At 41.3% G+C, this 22,045-nt stretch overlaps 1 protein-coding gene across 1 annotated transcript; it reads right to left on the bottom strand.

Annotated features, from left to right (window-relative positions):
- Positions 1–478: 478 nt before the first annotated feature.
- LOC127577092 (pituitary tumor-transforming gene 1 protein-interacting protein-like) lies at positions 479–21,515 on the bottom strand. Its single transcript, XM_052027973.1, has 8 exons — positions 21,416–21,515; positions 17,774–17,911; positions 12,072–12,124; positions 8,902–9,010; positions 5,338–5,446; positions 3,627–3,692; positions 2,306–2,352; positions 479–1,362 (listed from the first exon to the last, which is right to left on the bottom strand). The coding sequence occupies exons 2-8, from the start codon at positions 17,862–17,864 to the stop codon at positions 1,316–1,318; spliced, it is 522 nt and encodes a 173-aa protein (XP_051883933.1). The 5' UTR covers positions 17,865–17,911; positions 21,416–21,515; the 3' UTR covers positions 479–1,315.
- Positions 21,516–22,045: the final 530 nt, after the last annotated feature.

The following is a 22,045-nucleotide window of genomic DNA, read 5'->3' as shown; positions in this document are numbered from 1 at the left end:
ATCTTAATCTTCTGGATCAACCTACCATGAGGGACCTTGTTAAATGCCTTATTAAAATCCATGTAGACAACACCCATTGCCCTATCCTCATCAATCACCATCGTCACCTCAAAAAAAAACTCAATCAAGTTAGTAAGACATGACCTGCTGACTGTCCCTAATCAGGCCATGTTTTTCCAAATGTGTGCAAATCCTATCCTTAAGAATCCTCTCCAGTAACTTCCCTACCACTGATGTGGGGTTCACCAGCCTATAATTTCCTGGACTATCTCCATTTCCCTTCTTGAACAAGTTGAAAAGAATGTGAGGAAATAAAAAATAGAATTAATGCAGGATTAGTATAAAATGGGTGGTTGATGATCAGCATGGACCAGGTGGGCCAAGTGGCCTTTCTCCCTGCTGCATGATTCAAGTTTCTATCCTTGGGCCACACTGACTTTCCCTGCGTGCCAAGACACAGTTTAATTCACTTCAAAAATTCAACTCCCAGTGTTTTTGTTCTTTATTTTTAATACAGTTCAGCAGTTAAAAATTTTTTTGCAGCTTTTCCACACAATAAGCAATATGAGTGGACTATGACCTATTAATGCATATTGATCAGTCTACAGGGTGCAAGGCAATAGAAAATTTACAAACATGACCATTAAGAGCACAGATGATATTCTATTAAACAGAGAGGCACAGAGCTTGATTCCCCGTTCTTTGCTCCACCCCCTTTCTCAAAGCCGTTTGGGAATCTTCCATCTTCTTCACTCTTTGGTTTGCAGGTGTTGGTATAAAAAGGGCTTCATTCAACCTGTCTGTATAAAATCAGGTGGAGCCAAAATAAAAAAAAGTGTCTCTAATCCATTCACAGGACAAAATGGAATAGAGGGAGAAGGCACAGGTTTGGCTCTGAGATTAGACAAATATCCTGCTGGAAAATTGCAATTAAAATGATTTGAATCTATAATATTTTGAAGTCATTCTAAATATGGAAAATTGCATTAGGGAATTCAGAAAACCGGCCACCAGTAGTTTGGTCCATCTTCAACACATTTCACTGCTGGTACCAGTAATTGCCAATGCAAATACCAGAAACACAGAATTACACTTTTGCTGACAGGATTAAACAGTATCTTGTCCAGAATTTGACAATTAAAAATTATTAGTTCTCCTTCCCCAGTGAATAAAACTGTAAACTTGGATAGTTTGATTACACTTCCTCTAAATTTTTAGGAGAGGTTAGTAAGTACTGTACATAAAAAGACATTGCGCTATTGAAACACTATTCATTTGGAATCTTTTGGAATAGAACTGTCTGCATTTTCTTGCTTTAGTTGTTTTCAAATCTGGTGTAAGAATTTGGTTCATTGAAGAGACCTGAAGGAAACAAAACAAAAAAAGGTAAAATTCACAATTTTCCACTTGTATATTCAATGCATCAAGCTATATTTTTCTCACAAGTAAAATCATCCTGTGTAAATCAGCTCTTGGGCTGGCAGTTTGAGAGTGAAGGTATTTAAAGAAAGTGCTCTAAAAAACATTTTCTCCCCATTAATTGAAATAGATATTTAATCACAAATCCACATTTAAAATCATAAAGCCCCATTGGGGAATTACCATCACAAAGGTAGGCATTTTCTTTTCTGTATGACTACCAATCCACCTAGTCTTCTAAATGACAGCATTATATGCCTTAGACACCAGGCTGCCTACTTTTCTCTCCAGCAGGTACTTGGGCTCCCTCTTGTACCTTAACCTCCTGCCCTTAGCCAGTTGAAGTCATTGCCATTATCTAGGCCTGTGTGCTTTCCACTCTCTGAAGCACTGTTATCTTGTCCCTTAGATAATTAAGTTAACCATTCACACCATCATGAAGGTAACTACAGCAAAATGCATGCAACCAGCGTCTTCCCAAACCTAAACAAATTTTAGAAGCTTTGAGAGTCAACAGCAAAATGGAATAAAATCTGTTTCAACAGTATGGACAAGCTTTAAAACAAACTGTTGGTTGAGAATTTTTTTTTTAAACACACACCATTAGAAATGGAAATAAGAGAGTTAGATAACAAAGGAAAAGGGAGAATGTTTGATGAATCAAGATGGGTGGAGACCCACGTGAAGTATTAACACTGGCAAAGGCCAATTGGACTGGCCTGTTTCTAGATTGTAAAATCAGTACAATTTCATTGATCTGCCTCAAGATATCCCAACCAGCATAGCACTGTTGGTGGCAAAACTTAATGGGGAATAACTTAGTGCAGCCATAGTTGAATACTTTCAACAAGACACAAATGAAAATTTCAAAAAGCAGCTTCCTCACCATACTTCTTTCTGATCTCATCATGCCGAATCTTCATTTCACTTTTCCTGCAAGAGAAAAATAAAATTTGAAATAATGTCAAGTGGAGTTTCAAGTACTGTACAGCAGTGACATCCTACAACCATCTGGGATAGGTGGTTCCATCATTGATCTTTGCACTGCCAATCTCACGGACCTCACATCAAAGACCAGAATGAAAGAGCACTGGTGGTGTGGTTTGCACGAAATAGAAAATTCAATATTCATACCATTGGGTTGAAAGCTACCAAGTGTAATATTAGAGGTTGTTCTTCTAATTTGTGCTTGGCCTCACTGTAGCAATGGAGGAGGCAGAGGACAAACAGGTTAGTGTAAGGGTGGGAAGGAGAGTTAAAATGACAAGCAACTGGAAGCTTGAGATGGCCGCTGCAGACAGACCGCAGGTATACTCAAGGTGCTCTCCCCCACACGCACTCACCTGTCCACCTGGTGGTCTTCTCCCTTTGTTCTGTTCTGCCCTACCATTTCCGCCCCCCACCCCCACAAGTTCCATCAGCCCATCACACTCGCCCCATCTGGCTCAACCTATCACCTACCAACCTTTTGTCCCACTCCCTCCCTCCTTCCTTCCTTCCCACACCCCCACCCCCCCCGCCATCTGGTTCCATCTACCATCATCCCCATTCCATCTGGTTCCCCCATCACCTACCAGACTCCATCCAACCCACCACCCCCTTCGTACTGCTACATACTGGCAATCATTCCTTTCCCCTCCTGGTCCTGATGCAGTGTCTTAACACGAAACCCCAACTATCCCTTTGCTTCCACAGATGCTGCCTGGCCCACCGAGTTCTTCCAGTGCTCTTTTTGTTCTAAATCCCAGCATCTGCAGTCTCTTTCATCTACGTCAAAGGCTAGTTTTCCCATTTGAGCAGAAGACACTGGAAACCAAGTCACTGGTTTTTACAAAGAATAAGCAAGGAAAGCTTTTATGACAAAGTTGGTAGCTAATCTTACTCAGACCATAAATGAGAGGGGTAGGAGGCAGGGGAGTTGTGGAGTTGGCAGTAAACCTTAATTTCATTAGGATCATTACGCTCATCTTTTGGCTTGGCAAGATACACAAAAAACCACAGTCCTTGATCATGGAGAGCAGGGAAACATACAACTTCTCAAAATTTCCAATAATAGATGTCTAGGCCAGAACATTGCCCATGGAGACCATCTGGAATGCAGGGAGTGACTTACAAAAACAGCAAAGATGTCCAAAGTCACCAGTGTTGAAAATGAAAAATTGTCAGCTGGTTTTTTTTGTTAACTGTAGTTTTTTTATCCCCCTCACCTTTCTTCTTGCCGCATTCTCCTTTGTTCTTTTTCTCTTTCCAGTTTCTGATCTACACCATCATGCCTGTTAAATTAAATAGATATGCCTCAATAAAGATTCTGAAAGGTTACTACTTATACCCATGTTGAAAGAAAAGTTAAAAATGCAATTATATTTTGACATGTTATCAGACCCATTATACTTTTAATACCTTCTGACATGCTCCAGCACGTAGAAGACATTCCCCAGAGACAAGCAAGATATAATGAATACAATCAATTCTTCTAATGTTGTAATGAGACCTGAGGTCACTGTTTTCGTGATACTCAAGAATAATTAATGTAAGCGGTGCACTCCTCCACTCACATTTCAAATATAATCACACGTAAGTCTTAATTCTTTTGCTTCCCAGAGAAGTGAGATGCCCACTAATTGTGCATGCCGTCATTAAAGAATTCCTTCCACTGCCTTATCTTCCATACTAGGCCATCAACTCCTGCTCAATTTCTTTGCAAGTAAATTTAAAACCCAAGGATTTTCAGTTCCTTACAAAACTGGTTTGCCTTCCTCTCATCACCTCAAACCCCTCCCACCTATTTCCTCCCTCTTATCTTAACTATATAGCCCTAAAACATTAGCACAATGTCAACATAATTTAACTTACTGGCAAGCCCGATACATGGGACACTTGCACCAGTGTTCATTTTGCTGTCAGTTGTGAAATAATGGAGAGGCACATCTTCAAACCAGTCATGAACCAGTGTTATATTCAACAGGCAGTACAGCGGTTAGTGTAACGCTATTACAGCGCCAGTAACCCGGGTTCAATTCTGGCCACTGTCTATAAGGAGTTTATACATTCCCCCCTTGTCTGCGTGGTTTTCCTCCAGGTGCTCCAGTTTCTTCCCACATTCCAAAGACATGGGTTAGGAAGTTGTGGGCATGCTAGGTTGGCGCTGGAAGCATTTGAGGGCTGCCCCCAGAACCCTCTACGCAAAAGATGCATTTCATTGTGTGTTTCGATGTACATGTGACTAATAAAGATCTCATCTCATCTTACCAACCCTATTAAGACAAACCTCACGTTCAGCACTCAAATTTGCATTTGCAGGGCACAGCAAGCAGCTTCACAGGCTAAAATAAAGTCACCCTATAACACTGGGGCTATACCAGAATGCATGGGCTAACTTCCGATAATTGGTACAGAAACAAGCCATTCAGCTCAATATCTATTCTTGTGCTCTATACAAGCTTTTCCTTACTTCATCACACTATAACACATCCTCTTCTCAATACACACTCACTTACGTAGGTGCCAAATAATTCGGTAATTTGCACCTCAATCAAATTTTTGTGACAACAAATTCTACATTCGGACCACTCTGGAAAAAGCAGTCACTCCAAACTTTAGAGGGTAGTTTATGCCTCCTACTCTATTAAATCTTTCAGAGTATTTAAACACCCTAATCAGATAAATCTCAACTTCTTCACAAGAGCCCCAGTTTGTTCAGCCTTGACCTAGGTACAAAATTTTAAATTTAAAATCGTTTGACTACCATTTTCTTTTGTAAGAGACCAGAGAGAACTCTCCCCAACCTTCCTTTCTTCTTGAATGGCAACATAATGGAACATGAATTATACCTCATTGAGAAGCTGAATGGGAGAAGGAGGAAAAGATTGTCAACACTGTCTAACACTTTTTTTATTGGATAGAAGCCCGAAGACTTACTGCTTGCTCTTCCGCCTCCTGCAGCAGCAACAGCAACAGCAGACACATACGGACAAGATCAGAACTCCCCCAACTACCGACATGGCAATGATCAAAGCTTCGAAGTTCACTGTAAAAGGAGAAAGAAGAATTCAGTTTGATTTCAGATTTGCATTAACTACATATAAAGACACATAGGATCAGAGATACACCATCTATTCCTCAAGCTTGTTCTGTCATTTGACAACATCATGGCTGATTTGTAACTTAATACTTTTGGTTAAAGATAACAAATACTACTTGCAAAGATTTATGTAGATATGTATTCTAACTTCACTCTTGAGGCCTCCTACACAGCAGAAATGAGCTGGATACAACTAAACTGTACTTTCAAGCCAATCAGTTTCTAGATTCAGGGAATAAGTTTTAGAGGTATACAATATTTAACCCTTGAACCTTGAAAATAAGACAACAGCATACAAACTCTCCATACTTGCCCCACAGTGTAGTTCTTAATCAGCACCATACATTGAAAACTGGGCATGTGAGTGACAAAAGGAGTGGTGCTTCCTACAGAGGAACAGACTCAGAACATCTACCCATATGTCAATCAAAACAACTTGCTGGCACCAGGGGGCAGGCGTGAATACATTTTGCAATGCTCTGATCAACACAATTCTCCAGGAATGAAGAAACAAATAGCAGGGTTGGGCAAATAGTCACAGGACTCATCATTCCGAGGCACGAAAAATTAGCTTCATGCCCCTGATTTTCAGCAGGTTAGAGACTGTGGATTTGCATCATTGCTTGGTCCCAAGTCAAGTCCAACTGGCATGGGTGAGATAAGGCCTCTCCTCAAGTCTTCCAACCGATGGCTCGTGTTTCTGCATTTTCATAAGCCACATTCTTCTTCACCCAGAAACTCCCCTCAGCCAATATCCCCTCCTGAAGAATTGGATTAATGCTGAAGCATAATTCAAATATCCCCCTAATCAAAACCTGATTCCTATTACATCAATTTTCCATGGCAGTTCTCTAAAGATACCTTTTCAGTCTCCTTTTTGATGTTCGTCAGTCTCCTTATCTTAGCTACACTTTTAAGCTGCATGCCAACTAATGCATCTGAAAATTATTTAAATTTTTTAAAAAAACTTTCACTTCCCTGTTGGTTCAGCTCCTGTGTGTATCTGGTTACAAACTGTGCGCCTTTACTAGGTAACCAGCTAGCTGCCAGTATTAAAACCTAAACTTTACATATTTACCTTTTATTGTATCCAACACAAATGAGATATATTAGGCACAACAAAAACTGGGACTGAACTAACTGGGAATAGAATCAATCGCCATTGCTGCCGTAACGCAGAGTGGGTAGCCATATTCAAATAGAATCTCAATTGATCGCAAAAAAGTATACAAAGTCTTATCTCAGAGATATTTTATACTTGTGCTACAGACAAGTGCTGCTAAATGGGATCAGTATACATAGGAACTTGATGGTCAGCGTAGACAAAGCGTAGACAAGGCCTGTTTCTGTACCTTATGACACAGGTCACTTTAGCCCTTTGCTACATGAAACAACCATCTTGTCTCAATCAAATACTAACAGCAATTGTTTTATGGCTAATGCACTACATATTGACTTTACCAGCTAATAAGAAATCTTTAATTGTTTTCTGCATTAATTTGTACTCCAAGGCTGCACTAATGAGCAAGATACTATAGATTACATTGAGGCTACAATCCTATATTGGAATACTGTTCTGGAGACTAAAGTGCAATCTGAAATAAGCAGATAAAACAAGTAACACAGGAACCACAAACTGCCAGGTTGTTGTAAGAATTCCTTATTTAGTTCACTGATCTCAATTTATCATTCGTCCACATTCTCCCTTCCCAAATCACTAGCTCCACTCCTCTCTTGGAAAATCTCCAAATCAGCTCACAACACTGCTGGTGTGTATTTAACCCTGAATCAAATAATTTGTAGTCATGTCATCACCAAGTCAGAGTATTGCCACCTCCCAGAATTATCCAATTCCACCCATGTTATTGAACCCTGATCCATGCTCTTGTGGCAATGGCCTTAACTATTCCAGTCAACTCCTATAAGACTCTTCATATGCTTTAGGTCACTAAAAATTCTGCTGTCTGCATCCTGAAACACACTATTTAGCCATCATCAGTGTACTTGCTGATCTATAGTAGCTCTGGTTATAATACAATGCCTTAATTTTAAAAGTCTTATCCTTTTCAAATTATTTCCACTCTTTATCATTGCCCCCTTCTCCTGCTCTCTAGCTTTCTAGGATACCTGCGCCCTCATAATTCTAGCCTTCAGCATTTAGAATTTAATTGCTCCATAACTGGCAGCTATACCTTCAACCAAGCTCTAAAGCCCTGGAATTCTCACTGTACCCCTCTTTCCTCAAAGCCTACTCTTTGACCAAGATTTGATCAACTCCTGATCTTTCAACGTGGCCCCCTGTTGTGAAGCTTAGCTGTACAAAAGGCATTGTGTGAACGAAATCTGTTATTTAGGGAAAGAACTCTGCCTCTAACTGACCCAGCTTGTGTATGATTCCAGGCACGTCAATGCAGTCAACTCTTCACTATCCACAGAGATGGCCTAACAAGTTACTTATTGTACCAAACCACTGTGACAAAGACCACAAAACAGCAGCAGCTGAAGCAAGCGTCATCACTACCTTATGGACAATTTGGAACAGGGAAAAAATATTGCCCTTGCCAGCAATGCACAAATGAATAAAGATATCCAATCTCACTTTACACCTCTAGCACTATTATATGGATTATTTGATTAGAAATAACATCTGCATTCCATGAACATACACAGCCATTCTACTTTGATTTTAGTTTGAAGGCTAGTGTGATTTCATTATACCAGGTCCTCTCTTGATTTTGGTCACTTGCTCTGGGAGACTGAGGCCCAATATCACTCGCTGTATACACAGCCATATCTAACAACAGGCAACTCCACTGGACTAGTCCTTAAGCTATAAAGACTGTGCCCGTTGGCTTTGAGTAAGCACTGTCTTTATATAATAGAAGGGCAAATCCAATGCCAAAGATTTGGTCATTTTTAGATTCTATGTGCAATTGCAAGGGAGCCAGGCATGTTGAAAATATCTTCCCAAAAGACAGGTACCAGAAGCAAATGTGCCAGGTGAGGATTACAAGAAAGTGAATGACCTTGTCCAGGATCAGGATGCTGGGAGCTGGCCACAAATAAGGAAAAGAATTCATCCACAAGAAAAGGTTTCACAGAACAGTAGGGCAATGACATCAGAAGAACTATGATGTAGACAGAAATTAACAAGAATAGGGAGCTATACAGTGTGGAGACCAAGGGAAAAAGGTTAAAGACAGCAACATCTCAATTTTTAATACCTCTTGAATGCAGCTCCTCTAAACATTTCACAAGATTATGTTGGTGCCGGAAGCATGGTGACACTTGTGGGCTGCCCCCAGAATACTCTACGCAAAAAATGCACTTCACTGTGTTTCGATGTACATGTGACTAATAGAGACATCTTAAACAAAGCAAATAAATTCAAGGCCACTTACCCCAGCAGACTCCCCATCGTGCATCAGACAGTGGACAGAGACTTTTTGGTGGCAGGATCTTCTTCACTGGGTAGTCAAAACATTTCTTGTTGGAATTGCACCATAAACACTGCAGAACAGAAGCAAACTAGCTAAATGGACCACACCTGCACACATATGCACATTGATTTGAGTTACCTGCACATTTCAGTAAATTGCTTTTGTAAACCCACGAAGTCTGGTTCTCAACTTTGGAACTCAAAGGGCTGCCAACTGATCAAAATAAAAATCAATAAAAGTTGAAGTGTACAAGCAGTGTGTGTTAAAGTCCACTTCATTCACATGGGCCGTTATGCATTCCATACAAAATATAGAAGCTGCTATAACATTTCAAGCTTTTGGTGGACTCACTGAGCTTTAGTTTCGTATTTTTCTGGAGAAGCTGGCCAGACAAACGGAGTCAAAAACATGATAGGTAATTGATTAAAACAGAAATCAGGTCTGCTTTGTTCAGCATTTTTGCCAATTACTTTGCAGGACTATGCTTGGAGTACTACAAATAGTTCTGGTCTCAACTGGACAAAAAGGTCTGAAGGTAGAGCAAAGGCAGCCTATAGGGCAGGGTTCTTTTCTCCAGAAAAGGTTGTGCAGTCATGTGTTAAAGCTCCATAAAATTACAAGAGGGCTTTATCAAGCAGAGAAAGAATTTCCACTTGTGGGATTGTCTGAAACTGGAGACTGGCTGGAACCAGGGACATTCAGTACAAGATGGTCATTAATAAATCCAAGAGAAATCTTCTCTATCCAGAGAATGACAAGAATATAAAATCTGCTGCAGCAGAGAGTGGTTGGGACAATAAGCATAGTTGCACATACTGAGGAGAAAAGGATGTGAATAAAAAAACAGTAGACAGCCACATCAAACCTCTAGAGCCTCTTCCCCATTCAATGAGACAGTGGCTCAGCTCTAAACCAACTCCACATACCCACCTTCCCCCCCACATCCGTTAATAGCTATGGTAATTAAACACAGACTATAGAAGAGTACAACATAGGAACAGCCCCTTTAGTCCACTGTGTCTGTGCCGACCATAATGTGAATTTAAACTGCACATTTGTCTGTATCCCTCCATTCTCTTCCTGTTCACTGTCTGTCTAAATGCCTCCTAAAAGTTGCTATCGTATCTGCTTCCACCACTTACCCTGGCAGTACGTACCAGGCACTTTGCCTCAAATCTCCTTTAAACTTTCCCCTTCTCCTCAAAGTTTTTTTTCCCCTTAAAGCCATGCCCTCTAGTATTTGACATTTCCATTATTAAATATTGAAAAGCTATTTAATCTCAGATCTAAGATTAACTATTAACCCTTGTCGCTTGGTATTTATTGGAGAGCTTCATATAACTACAAGCCTTTTAATGCAGAACTGTTTCTTAACTTCAATTCTGAAAAACCTGCTTCTTTATCCTAAATTCCACAACCTGTGGAAATAGACCAAGTTAGGAAAACTTGAAATCACTCCTGCATCTTCCAGTTCCAAGGATCATAAACCTAGTTTGTGTAATCTCTCTTTAATGGAATCTACATATCACTCCAGAACATCTAGAGGGCATAGCTTTAAGGTGGGTGGGGGGAGCTTAAAGGTGATTTACGTGGCAATTTTGTTTTTACACATAGAGAGGTAATATGCTGCCAGGTGAACTGGTGGAAACAGATACGATAGGAATTTTTAAAGAGGTATTTAAGGAGACACACAAACAGGTGGAGAATGGAGAGATATAGACCACCTGCGGGCAGATGTGTAGTTTAAATTGTGTTTGGAACAGACATCGTGGGCCTATCCTTGTGCTGCACTATTCCACGTTCTATGTTCTATCTACATTGTATGCTTTGAGGCCAATAACTATATCATTCCTAAACTGAGGTACCCAGAATTAGTATCTAGGTGTGGCCTAATCCAGGGCATTTATTTAGCCTTTCTATAATTCTATCCCCCTTACGAGTTCTCTGGATATCAAGGTCATTAGCTTTGATTATATTTTTTTTTCTCCTTGCCCATTACATTTTGACAACTGAGATGCATTAACTCAATGCATCATTGGATCTTCAATATTTCTACACTTTGACTGTTTACTATGTATTAGTCTGGCCTTTTCAGATCCACAATGGATGACCTCATATTTACCCACAATGATGCTCATTTGCTCTATGAGTATCACATTATTTCGTAGTAATTCGCACTACAATGCTACTATCCTTGATAAAATTGGTTTTCTGTTCAACATCCAAATCATCTACAAATTCAGTAAATAGTCACAGTCTCAGATCCTTGCAGGACCTCAGTAGTCATTTTCTAACAAATTGATTAGTTGCTGTTATACCTTCTCCATCTGCCAATGTTCACCTAATTTCTTAATCCCATTAATAAACTGCCATCATTTTATCTCAATTCTTTTTTGGGGAACTTTATCAAATGCCTTCTGAAGCTCAGAAGATACATTTCCCATTTTAATCACAATTGCAGCCACCTCTTCGAAGAAAAGCGCAATCAAGTTCTGCAGGTTCGACCCACTCTTTATAAATTCATTTAGGCTTGCTCTCATGAGCTCAAAATTTTTAACAGAAAATAGAATGAAATGCCAAGGCTTACAGTATTCTTAATTGATATACCAATTTTGATGACCTAAACTCTGAACCCTGTCCTTCAAATATCTTAGTTTCACCTATATAGCATTAATAATTGCAGAGAACATCTTCAAGGTAATTTAACAAATGAAAATTCTTTCACTGATTTAATTGCATACAGATTCTGTTTTGTCAAACTTTTAAACATAGCAAAGTAGCAAAATTAATTTAATATTACTGAATAAATGAGTTGAGAAATACCTTGGAAGGGGCTACTGGAACATGGAAAATTGTCACGGACTGATTGACCAAAAAATCATCACAAAGATTAGTAAAATTTGAGTAGAAGGCTCTATGCAGATACAATGATCAGTATAGCCCCATTCTGGAGCTTACATTATAGAAAAAGGGTACTTTACCCAACCAGTCAACATTGTAAACCTCCTCCCACCATAACTTCACTCACACTATTAAAACATACTATTCTTTTCTGTCTCGTAGCAAATCAGCTTAAGTCACAATTCACCAGATACAGTGTGCTATTAGAATCCAACCACCATGTTACTCACCGAAACGTTCCTCAGACATTCCGCACAATTTACATTAGAGCTGGAATTGCAACCTGAAAGGAGGATACACATTTATTTTATATACACAACTTCAGAATGCAGTAAATCTTGAAATCATACATATTATTTCTCCACAGCCTCACCCTCCCCACTCCTACTGTGCAAATATATTTTCCTTTTAATCCTTCTCAGTAAAACTTTCATCATCTATATTTGCAAGTCTGCTTTCCCCTCATACATATCCATATTAAGCTGGGAAACAAGAAGATCTATTCACTAACAATCATTCCATTATTAGTACCTTGTGGTACATGAGATGGGACTTCATCCATAACAAAAATTTGATATCATCTTAGCTAATATCTGCTTCAAACCAGATTGTATAGAGTGCATATTACTAGGTGATAGTTTGGACAATAAACTGGAACAACAGATGCCAGTAATTTCAAAGTTCTATATTCTGCAACTTATTGAATGCATTTAATAGTTATACATAGAGGAATTAACAATCTTCACTTCCTTCTTCAAGTACAGGCTTTAACCACTAAACTGTACATCTACAATTGGCAAAATGAACGACAATTTGAGCTAGAGGTTTGTGAAGAAATGACAGCACTTGAAAATAGGATATGTTGGATTTCCCAAATCTTACAATATCCAGGTAGCAAAAGGAATTGCTAACATTTTTAAAAAAAAAGGAACATTGTTTTGTGTCACTGACAAAACTAAGAATCTCTCTGTCATAACTATATTTATTTTGGATGTCAGTGGTTGGAAAACAGTGCAACAAAACCTGACAGGAAATCAGTCAACACTTTAACCCTTTGCCAGCACAAGCTCCGTGAGTTGCACTCTAACTTAAGTCACTAGGTTGCAAATTCAAAGTCCCATTCAATATATTCAAGTACAAAATCAAGGTTAATGTGGTACTGCATTGAAAGAGGTTTCTTTTGGCTGATATTTTATATGCATACCTCTAGATTTGCACTGACCATTTTGATGAGCAGACTGGTTATTTTCAGTGCTCCAGCTAATATTTATCCCTCAAGCAACAACATTAAAGTGGATTACCTGGGCAATATCACAATGCACAAATTGGCGTAACTGACTGAAAAAAAACACTGGTGGTTCTAAGGCATGTTAAGACAACCCAAATTCAACAGTTTTTCTTCCTCACTCACAACCAATAAACACTGAGGAGATATTTTTTTGGACACAAGTTCTGTTCTAATAATCCACAACCACAAATGACCTGAAACATTAACTCAATTTCTCTCTCCAAGAGGTGCTATCTGACCCAGTGTCTATATCCAGCATTTCCGGGTTTTATTTCAGATTTTCAGCATCTGCAGTTTTTGATCACAATCACTGAGGATCGATTGCACGACTACTAGGTGACTGAAGGACAGTGGTGACACAGCAGTTAAGTTACTGGACTAATGCACTGGGTGGGGCATTTCAAAGCCTAACACCAAGAGTGGCTTGGTAGCACCACTACTAATCCAGCTGGCCGGATCCTGACAGACATAGTCACCAGTTCAGGTCGGCAGCAGGTAGTGAGTGAATCAACACATGGGATAAACCTATCTGCCCATGACAACATTGGTAAAAGTGTCCACCATACAGTCTTTGTGAAGACAAAGCTTTGTCTTTGAACAGAGAATACCCTCCAGAATGAGGTATAGAGCTACAATCATGCCAAATGGGGGAGACTTAGAATAGACCTGGCAGTTCAAAACCAGACATCCATGGACTACCAGCAGAATGTACCCCACCACAATCTGTAACCTCGCGCCTGGCATATCCCTCACTCTACCATCAAGCTGGGGGGTCAAATATCAAGACTGCAAAATGGCATGGCACTACCAGTCATTGCTAAAAATGAGGTGCCAGCCTAGTAAAGCTGCAGAAACAACATGCAAAAGACAGAGCTAAGTGATCTTAGTACCAAAGGATCAGATGGAACCTCAGCACAGCTGTGAAAGGTGGTGGACAATTAAAAAGCCACTGAGAGGAGGAAGCTGCTTGACCACTCATGTTCAACAATAGCAGGGCCCAACATGCAAGTGCTTCAAGGAAGGCTGAAGCATTCACAACCATGTTCAGCCAGAGGTGCTGAATACATGATCTCAACTTTCACCTGAAATCCCCACCAATGGAGAAGCTGGTCTTCAGCCAATTTCACTCACTCCACAAGGCATGGACAAGACATATCAAGACACAGCTGAGACCAATGGATACAGCAAAGGCTATGAAACCAGACAACATCCTAATTCTAGTACTGAAGATCTACACTCCAGCATTGGCTGTACCTCTAGCCAAACTCTCCAGTGCAATTACAACAATATAATTTACCTGAAATTGTGGGAAAATTACACATGTACGTCCTCTTCACAAAATGCAGGACAAATCCAATCTGGCTAATTACTACCTAGTCTATTCTAAATCATTCTGTAAGTGATAGAAGGCATCATCAATAGTGCTACCAAGCAGCACATATTAACCAATAACTTACTAACCAATGCCCAGTTTGGGTTTCACCAGGATCACAGTGTTGTTCCAAATATGATCCAAAGGGCTGAATTCCAGTGGTGAGGTGAGAGTGACTGGCCTTGACATTGAGGCTGCATTTAACTGAATGTGGCATTGAGGAGCCCTGGTAAAACTAAAGATAATGGGACAAAACGCCAGTGACTGGAGTCACACTTCACACAAAAGCAAGATGGCTGTGGATATCAGAGGTCAATCAAATAAACTCCAGGACATCACTGCAGGAGTTCCTCAAGGTAGTGTCTGAGGCCCAACCATCTTCAGCTGCTTCATCAATGACCATCCATCAGAAGTGGAGATGTTTGCTGATGATAATGCAATCTTCACTTCCATTTACAACTCCTCAGCAAATGAAACAGCCCATGACTGCATGCAACAAGATCTAGACAACATTCAGGCCCGAGTGGCAAGTAACAATTACACACTAAAGTGCCAAGCAATAAGCATCTCCAACAAGAGTCAAACCATCCATGACCTTCAATAGCATTACATCATAGATGCAACCATCCACATCCTGGGAGTCACCATTGATCAGAAACTCAACTGGGCTGGCCACATAATTACTCTAGCTACAAGAGCAAGTGACCTCCTGACACCCCAAAGCCTTTCCAACATCTACAGGGCACAATTCAGGAGTGTGATGGAATACTCCCCATTTACCTGCATGGATGCAGCTCCAACAACTCTCAATATCACCCAGGACAAACCACTTGACTATGATCTATAAAACACACTACAGTTACTCACTTAGGTCACTCCAAAAGCACCTCTTAAACCTGTGATCGTTAATACCAAGAAAGGCAGCAGCCACATGGATACACACACAGTTCCCTCAATTCACATTTTCAAATATATCTCCAGTCCTTCATTGTCGCTGTGTCTAAATGCTGGAAGTCCCTACCCAACAGTGCTGTGGGAGCACCTTAACCAGAAGAATTACAATGGTTCAAGGTGGCAGCTCACTACCACCCTCTCAAGAGGCATTAAGGGTAGGAAATAAATGCTGGCTTAGCCAGTAACACCTGGATCCTGCAAATTGACATTTAAAAAAAATTCCCCATAAACAAAATCACAAATTCAAAACAATGAGTGCAATTTTCCAACTGCCACCCACTGATAATAACTTAGAAATGTGTGAACTGTTCAGAAAACTAAAATAGGTACATGCATGCAACTTGTTGCATTAAGAATCACCTTGGTGCAGCGCATAGACATTGAAAGAAATGAGACGCAGATAAACCCACATCTGAAAGAGGTAAAGAGAAGCAGAGAAAATGAGGTAGAAATGAGATGGAACACAAATTCATCTGACTGGGTTAGGCTTCAACTCGACTGAGATACGTCCTCCAATTATTTGGAGAATGATCACCAGGCAATCTTTCAGTAAATCTCTGAACAACGAGCACATTATGAAAAATGACATGGAGCCCTAAGTGTTTGAATCCATCTTCTCAAAGGTCAATGCATCATGTATATTTTTATAAGCTACTGCACCAGACTCACAGCTACAATCACCTGTAATATATACTTCTAGAAAACTGATCTTCTCACATACAATCACACAACAATGACAATGAGTCACTTCCTGCCAATTTTTTTGCCAATAATCTGTAGCTATCAATGGGTGGACATCACAGATTGGTAAACAGTTTACACAAATAGAAAAGTCACACAGACACAATGTACTCAATAACATTAAGCAAACAAAGCATGGCAAAAAAGAATCTGTCTGCACAAAGTGCTCTAATTCACAGATATTTATAATACATTAAAGATATTTTAATCCAAAATGTAAACTGATTGTGAAATAAAATGTTTGAGAACTGTTGCAACATTCCTCCACAAGTCCACTGTAAAGGTACAGTACTCCATTTAAGCACGTGTAACTGTAACACTCGAGGTAAAATTCAAAAGTCAATAGAAGTTCACGTGAACATTTGAATTAAGAGCAGGAGTTGCTCACTCGGCCCTTGAAACCTGCTAAACCAACTAAAATCACAGTAGATCAGACTGTAACCTCAACTTTACATTTGCCTGTACCTGTGGTAACTTTTCACCTCCTTGCTTACCAAGTATCCATCACCTCTGCCTTGAATACGCTGCTTCCACACCCTTTTAGTTATAAAGTCATGCAATCTCCTGAGAGGAATAAAATATCCTCATGTCTGTATTAAATAGGTAACCCCTTATGTTTAAACAGTGATTACTGGTTCTAGATTGCCTCAAATGAGGAATCAACCTCTTCACTTTTACCCTGTCAAGATTGTTCTAGATCTTTTCTGAATTTTGGCAATTACAAGCATAGACTGCCCAACACTTCCTTATAAGACAACCTTTGCTTTCCAGGTATTAGTCTAGTAAACCTTCTTTTAACTGTTTCCAGCACATTAATAGCTTTTCCTAAATAAACAGACCAGCACTGCACATTCTACTCCTGATGTGGTCTCACCAAAACCCAATAAAACTGAAACATGACCTTCCAATTTTCCATTCAATTTATTTAGCAATAAGCAATAAATTCTGTTAGCTTTCCTAATTAAATGCAGGACCTGTACACTAATCATTAGTGAATCATGCATTAGGGGATCTGGGTGTCCTCTATCTCAGAGTTCTGCATTCTCTCTCCATTTAATCAGTCTACAAAGTTTGTTTATAGTAAGTCCAATTTAGCAGTCAAGTTCAGCAGAACTCTCAAACAATAAGCACAGTTATACCAACTCAAACATCCAATATTGACCCATCAATAGCCAAAGTGTCACCTTTGGTTTTATCTACCTTAGTCCTGGAGGGGTGCATTATTGAATTGATACTCTTTATGTTACCAAGTGAGCCAAGTTTATTTGTAACTATGCCTAGTAACCACCCAAGGCTTATATCTCAGATACATTGAGGAAGAGAAAAATGCAGTCTCTTATCAGTTTTTAAGATAAGATGCAGTTGAACGAGATTCACTTTGACAATCCTTTAGGGTGTGATGTAGGGGTTCAAATGACAATTAAACAAATAGTGCTAAATTACTACAAGTAATATAGAATTGCGATAAAGCAAAGATACTGAGTACTGAGAAGTCACTTTAGCTGCTTTATTTCCTGCTATATTTAGCTGCTTTATTAGAGCTTTCAGCCTTACAATACATGATTAATAGTTCTTACTGGGAATAGATTCTGAAGTAGCTCCTCCGGCTCGAAGGGTCAATCCACAAAGAATTCCTGTAATTCCCAGCAGCCAAATGCGTAGTGCCATCCTGTTCCTCGGCGAATCTCAAGTGTTCAATGGTGCAACTTCAAGCCCTGAAAATTGAAAGGTAACATCAGAATCACAAGGAATGGACTACTGATATATTTAAAGCATTGCAACCACAAACACACAACTAGCAATTTAAAATCTCTCTTGCGGCTGAACTCTTGGTAGAACTCTCCTCCAAATCAAGAATCACAAGTTGAAGTCTCAATTCAAAACCTGATCCTATACATCTAAGCTGGCAATAACAATAAATTTCCACCCTGCCCTCTGATATCCTCCCACACTTCCTCATCCCCACCCTCCAACCCTTACACCCTCCTCTGTCCCTGAGCACACACCCTTGCTCCCAGCTGTGCTGTCTCCCCCCCACCCTTCCTGACCCCTATTTCAGTGATGTAGGAGTGTGGTTCTCAGCCATTTACTGAGTGGATGGTTAAGTCAGAAGCAAATGAACGTGACTAGTGGTGATGATCTTGGATACCACTTGGAAGATAGTAATGCAGAGATGATGGAACGGGCAGACATGAAATTTAATGCAGAGAAGTGCAAAATGATATATTATGGCAAAAGAGGGCCAATATAGACTAAATGGCACAATCCAAAATTGGGTTCAGGAATAAAGAGACATATGTATATGTGAAGATATCTTTGAAAGTAGTAGGGCAGGTTGAGAATGTGATCAATAAAGCACTTAGAATTTTAAGTTTCATAAATAGAAGCAGAGAATACAAAAGTAAAGTGGCCATGTTGAACATGATTATAGAGCATAGAAACAGGCCCTTTGGCCCACTGAGTCCTTGCCAGCCAACAACCATCCATTCACACATCCTACATTTTTAAAAAAATATATTCACCCCACATTCTCATCAGCTCCAAGGATTCTACCACTCACCGAAACACTAGGGACAATTAACCTACCAACCTGCACGTTTTTTTGGAATGTGGGAGGGAACCAGAGCACCTGGAAGAAACCCATGTGGTTACAGGGAGAAGGTGCAAGCTCCACACATACAGCACCCAAGGTCAGGTTTGAACGGGTCTCTGGCACTATAAGGCAGCAGCTCCACCATCTTTTTGCTTTTTACTGATGCTTCCAATAAGCTTAGATGATTCACCTTGCATTACATCTGTAAGTGTTCAAAAAGGAACTAAACTACTAGCACCAGATTACTCCAATTGAATGCAATTAGCGGCAAACATAGAACAGAACAGTTCACCCCACCATGTCTGTGCAAGCCATGATGCAGTCAAACTAATCCCATCTGCCTACACAGTCTATATCCTTCCATTCCCTGCCTGTCTAAATGGCTCTTAAATGTTGCTGTTGTAATCATTCCTTTTTTAAAAATATTCTGTATGATCTTCTAATTTGTCACTTGACATTGTTCAATTATACACTTTTTAAGTTTAATACTATCTAAAAATCATTTTTTAGTCAAACAATACACTGTTGACCCTGACAGAAATATCTGAAGGGAAAGCATTTTAAATGATATCCCCAAGGAAATACCCCTTGTCTAAAAAGGGTAATAAGGAGATAGATCATCCAGCACGATACTGAATTACCTAGGCCAGGAGATCAGAGGTTTACTCTGATCTGTGGAGATATCGCTGTTACAAATTAGCCTGGTGGTTTCACTGCCTTAGCTGGCAAAATCAAAATTCTACAGTATTTATACAGCATAACTGGTTTACAGACAAGGAAGTTGTTATACAGTCAGTGTTGTAATGTAGGAAATGCAAAACTGGATTACAGACAATAATGTGGAGATAATCTGCCACACAATGGCAGAAGGAACAACCCTGGGGAGAAGTCTTCTCCAGAACAGTACCATGGGACCTTTTACATCCATTCAATTCAGTCTAATGTCTTTGTATAACATTTCCCCTGAAAGACGAGCTTCACCTGGACCAACAGCCCAGAGTTCCGAGTCAAATCACTGAGGTGGGGTTTGACCGTACAACCTTCTGGCCCAAAAACAAGAATGCATCCTACCGACAACACATTAAGAATGACTGTCTGAATAAGCTCTATGATGGTGCCTACCTATAGGATTATATACCGGTTCTAACACCTTAAAACAACTGGAAAGAAACTACAAAAAAAAATTTTTTTTCTGTCAAGAAGTTATAATTGTAGCTTCCAGCTGCATACAAACTGGACACTCATGTTTAGAGTTTGATCTGCTGATATTCTCCCACTGGTATACAAATGGAGATTCAATACATAGCAAAACTCATATTTCCTGCACTTTTCATTATTGTATTTTTTTTGTGTACAATCCATCTGAAAATATGAAGTTAATAACCGCAGCTTTCTTGCATCCTCAGCCTTTAAATTATACATGTTTTGACCGCTTCAGGAAAAATCCACATAAAGCAAGAGAAAATTTTAAAAGTCGCTACATCAACTATTTGACAGAATAGCAAGACCCCGATATCAAATAATAACTTACTACTCCTTTCAAACGGAATGTATGCAAATCAACGCAAACACTAAACACTCTGAGCAGGGGAGTGTGTTTTCTGTCTTTTAACCCACCTTTGCCCACTATGACACAACTTTAGTTCTCTAAAGTAGCTTTCTTTTGCAATGTCCAATTGTTCAAGCTAAGATGACATTACTTTTTTCTAAATTAGATTAGGTATCAGTCTTTCTCACGAGCACCGATTTTTATTCACGGACAATAGGTTGTCCCTTACTTTTCTACTGTGCCTTCAAACTCACACTCCACGACTAAATCGTTCCTGTAACCTCCAACCAGGTTTACACTTGCTTTAGTTTTTCTCCCCTTTCCTTAATTGATGTCTGTGAATTCAGAATCCCCTTTCCCTACCCACTTCCCACCCCGATCCTCTCCCTCTCCCAACGATACCAGACACCCCAATCCCTGTCCTCCCCTCCACTCACCCAGCTCATCCCTCCCCACTTCCCCCTCCCCCTCCCCCTCCATTCCCCCCGCCCTCAGCCCCCCATTCCCCCCCATTACCGCCTCGGCCCCCCCGCATTCCCCCCCCATTCTCCCCCCCTCCCCATTCCACCCCACCCCACCCCGGGCTCCCTCCCTCCCTCCCTCCGTCCCCATTCCCCCAGCCTCCCTCCCTCGCTCCCTCCCTCCCCATTTCCCCAGGCTCCCTCCCTCCCCATTTCCCCGGCCCCGGGCTCCCTCCCCATTTCCCCCCCCCGGCCCCGGGCTCCCTCCCCATTTCCCCCCCCCGGCCCCGGGCTCCCTCCCCATTTCCCCCCCCGGCCCCGGGCTCCCTCCCCATTTCCCTCCCTCCCCCCCCGGCCCCGGGCTACCTCCCCATTTCCCTCCCTCCCCCCCCGGCCCCGGGCTACCTCCCCATTTCCCTCCTCCTCCCCCCCCCCGGCCCCGGGCTCCCTCCCCATTTCCCTCCCCCCCCCTCCCCGGCCCCGGGCTCCCTCCCCATTCGCCCCCCCCGGGCTTCCTCCCTCCCACCCTCCCATTCCCCCCCCCGGCTCGCTCGCTCCCCCTCCCCTCCCCTCCCCATTTCCCCTCCCCTCCCCATTTCCCCTCCAATCTCCTCACCTCAGCTCAGCTCCCACTCGTAGCCTCTCCCGAGTTTCGACAACAGCCTGAGCAGCGACGGCACTATGATGTCATCACGCTCTGGGTGCGGCCCACAGCGGTCTACGTGCGCGCACCCTGCAGCCTGCCGGGGTGTGGAAATCGACGCGCGGGCAGCGGCGGGGATGATTGGGTCGAGCGCGCGCCCGCGCGCTCGTAGGCGCCCAGCGCTTGGCCGGGCCAGTCACGTGGGTCGGGGAGCTCCCCCGGTGTGTTGGAAATGCGAGTGTACGCTTATGATTCCATCTAGCAGGCAATGGGGGCAGGGTTGGAGGCAATTCCCAAGGCACTATCTTCAAAAAAAGCAGGGGAGTTCTCCTCAGTGTCAATACCAGTCAACATCTACTTACAAAGTATCAGCTTATCCTGTCCTTGGCCTTTACAAATTGGCAGTCACAACAGCACAGCCTTTTCCTTCTTGAGCAGTCCCTTGGGTATGAGGATGACTTTCTCCCACAGCACAATTATGAGAAGCAGAAGATGCTGGTGTGTGAATCGTTTAACCAGGGGTGGCCATTGCACACCAGCTATCACACAGGCTTGACAGACCAAGGCTCAGGTCCAATGTCAAGGAAGTCCAAAACAATTGGA

This window comes from Pristis pectinata, chromosome 1, assembly GCF_009764475.1.
Source record: "Pristis pectinata isolate sPriPec2 chromosome 1, sPriPec2.1.pri, whole genome shotgun sequence".
NCBI classification, from domain to species: domain Eukaryota; kingdom Metazoa; phylum Chordata; class Chondrichthyes; order Rhinopristiformes; family Pristidae; genus Pristis; species Pristis pectinata.
This window is presented reverse-complemented; position numbering and strand designations above follow the sequence as displayed.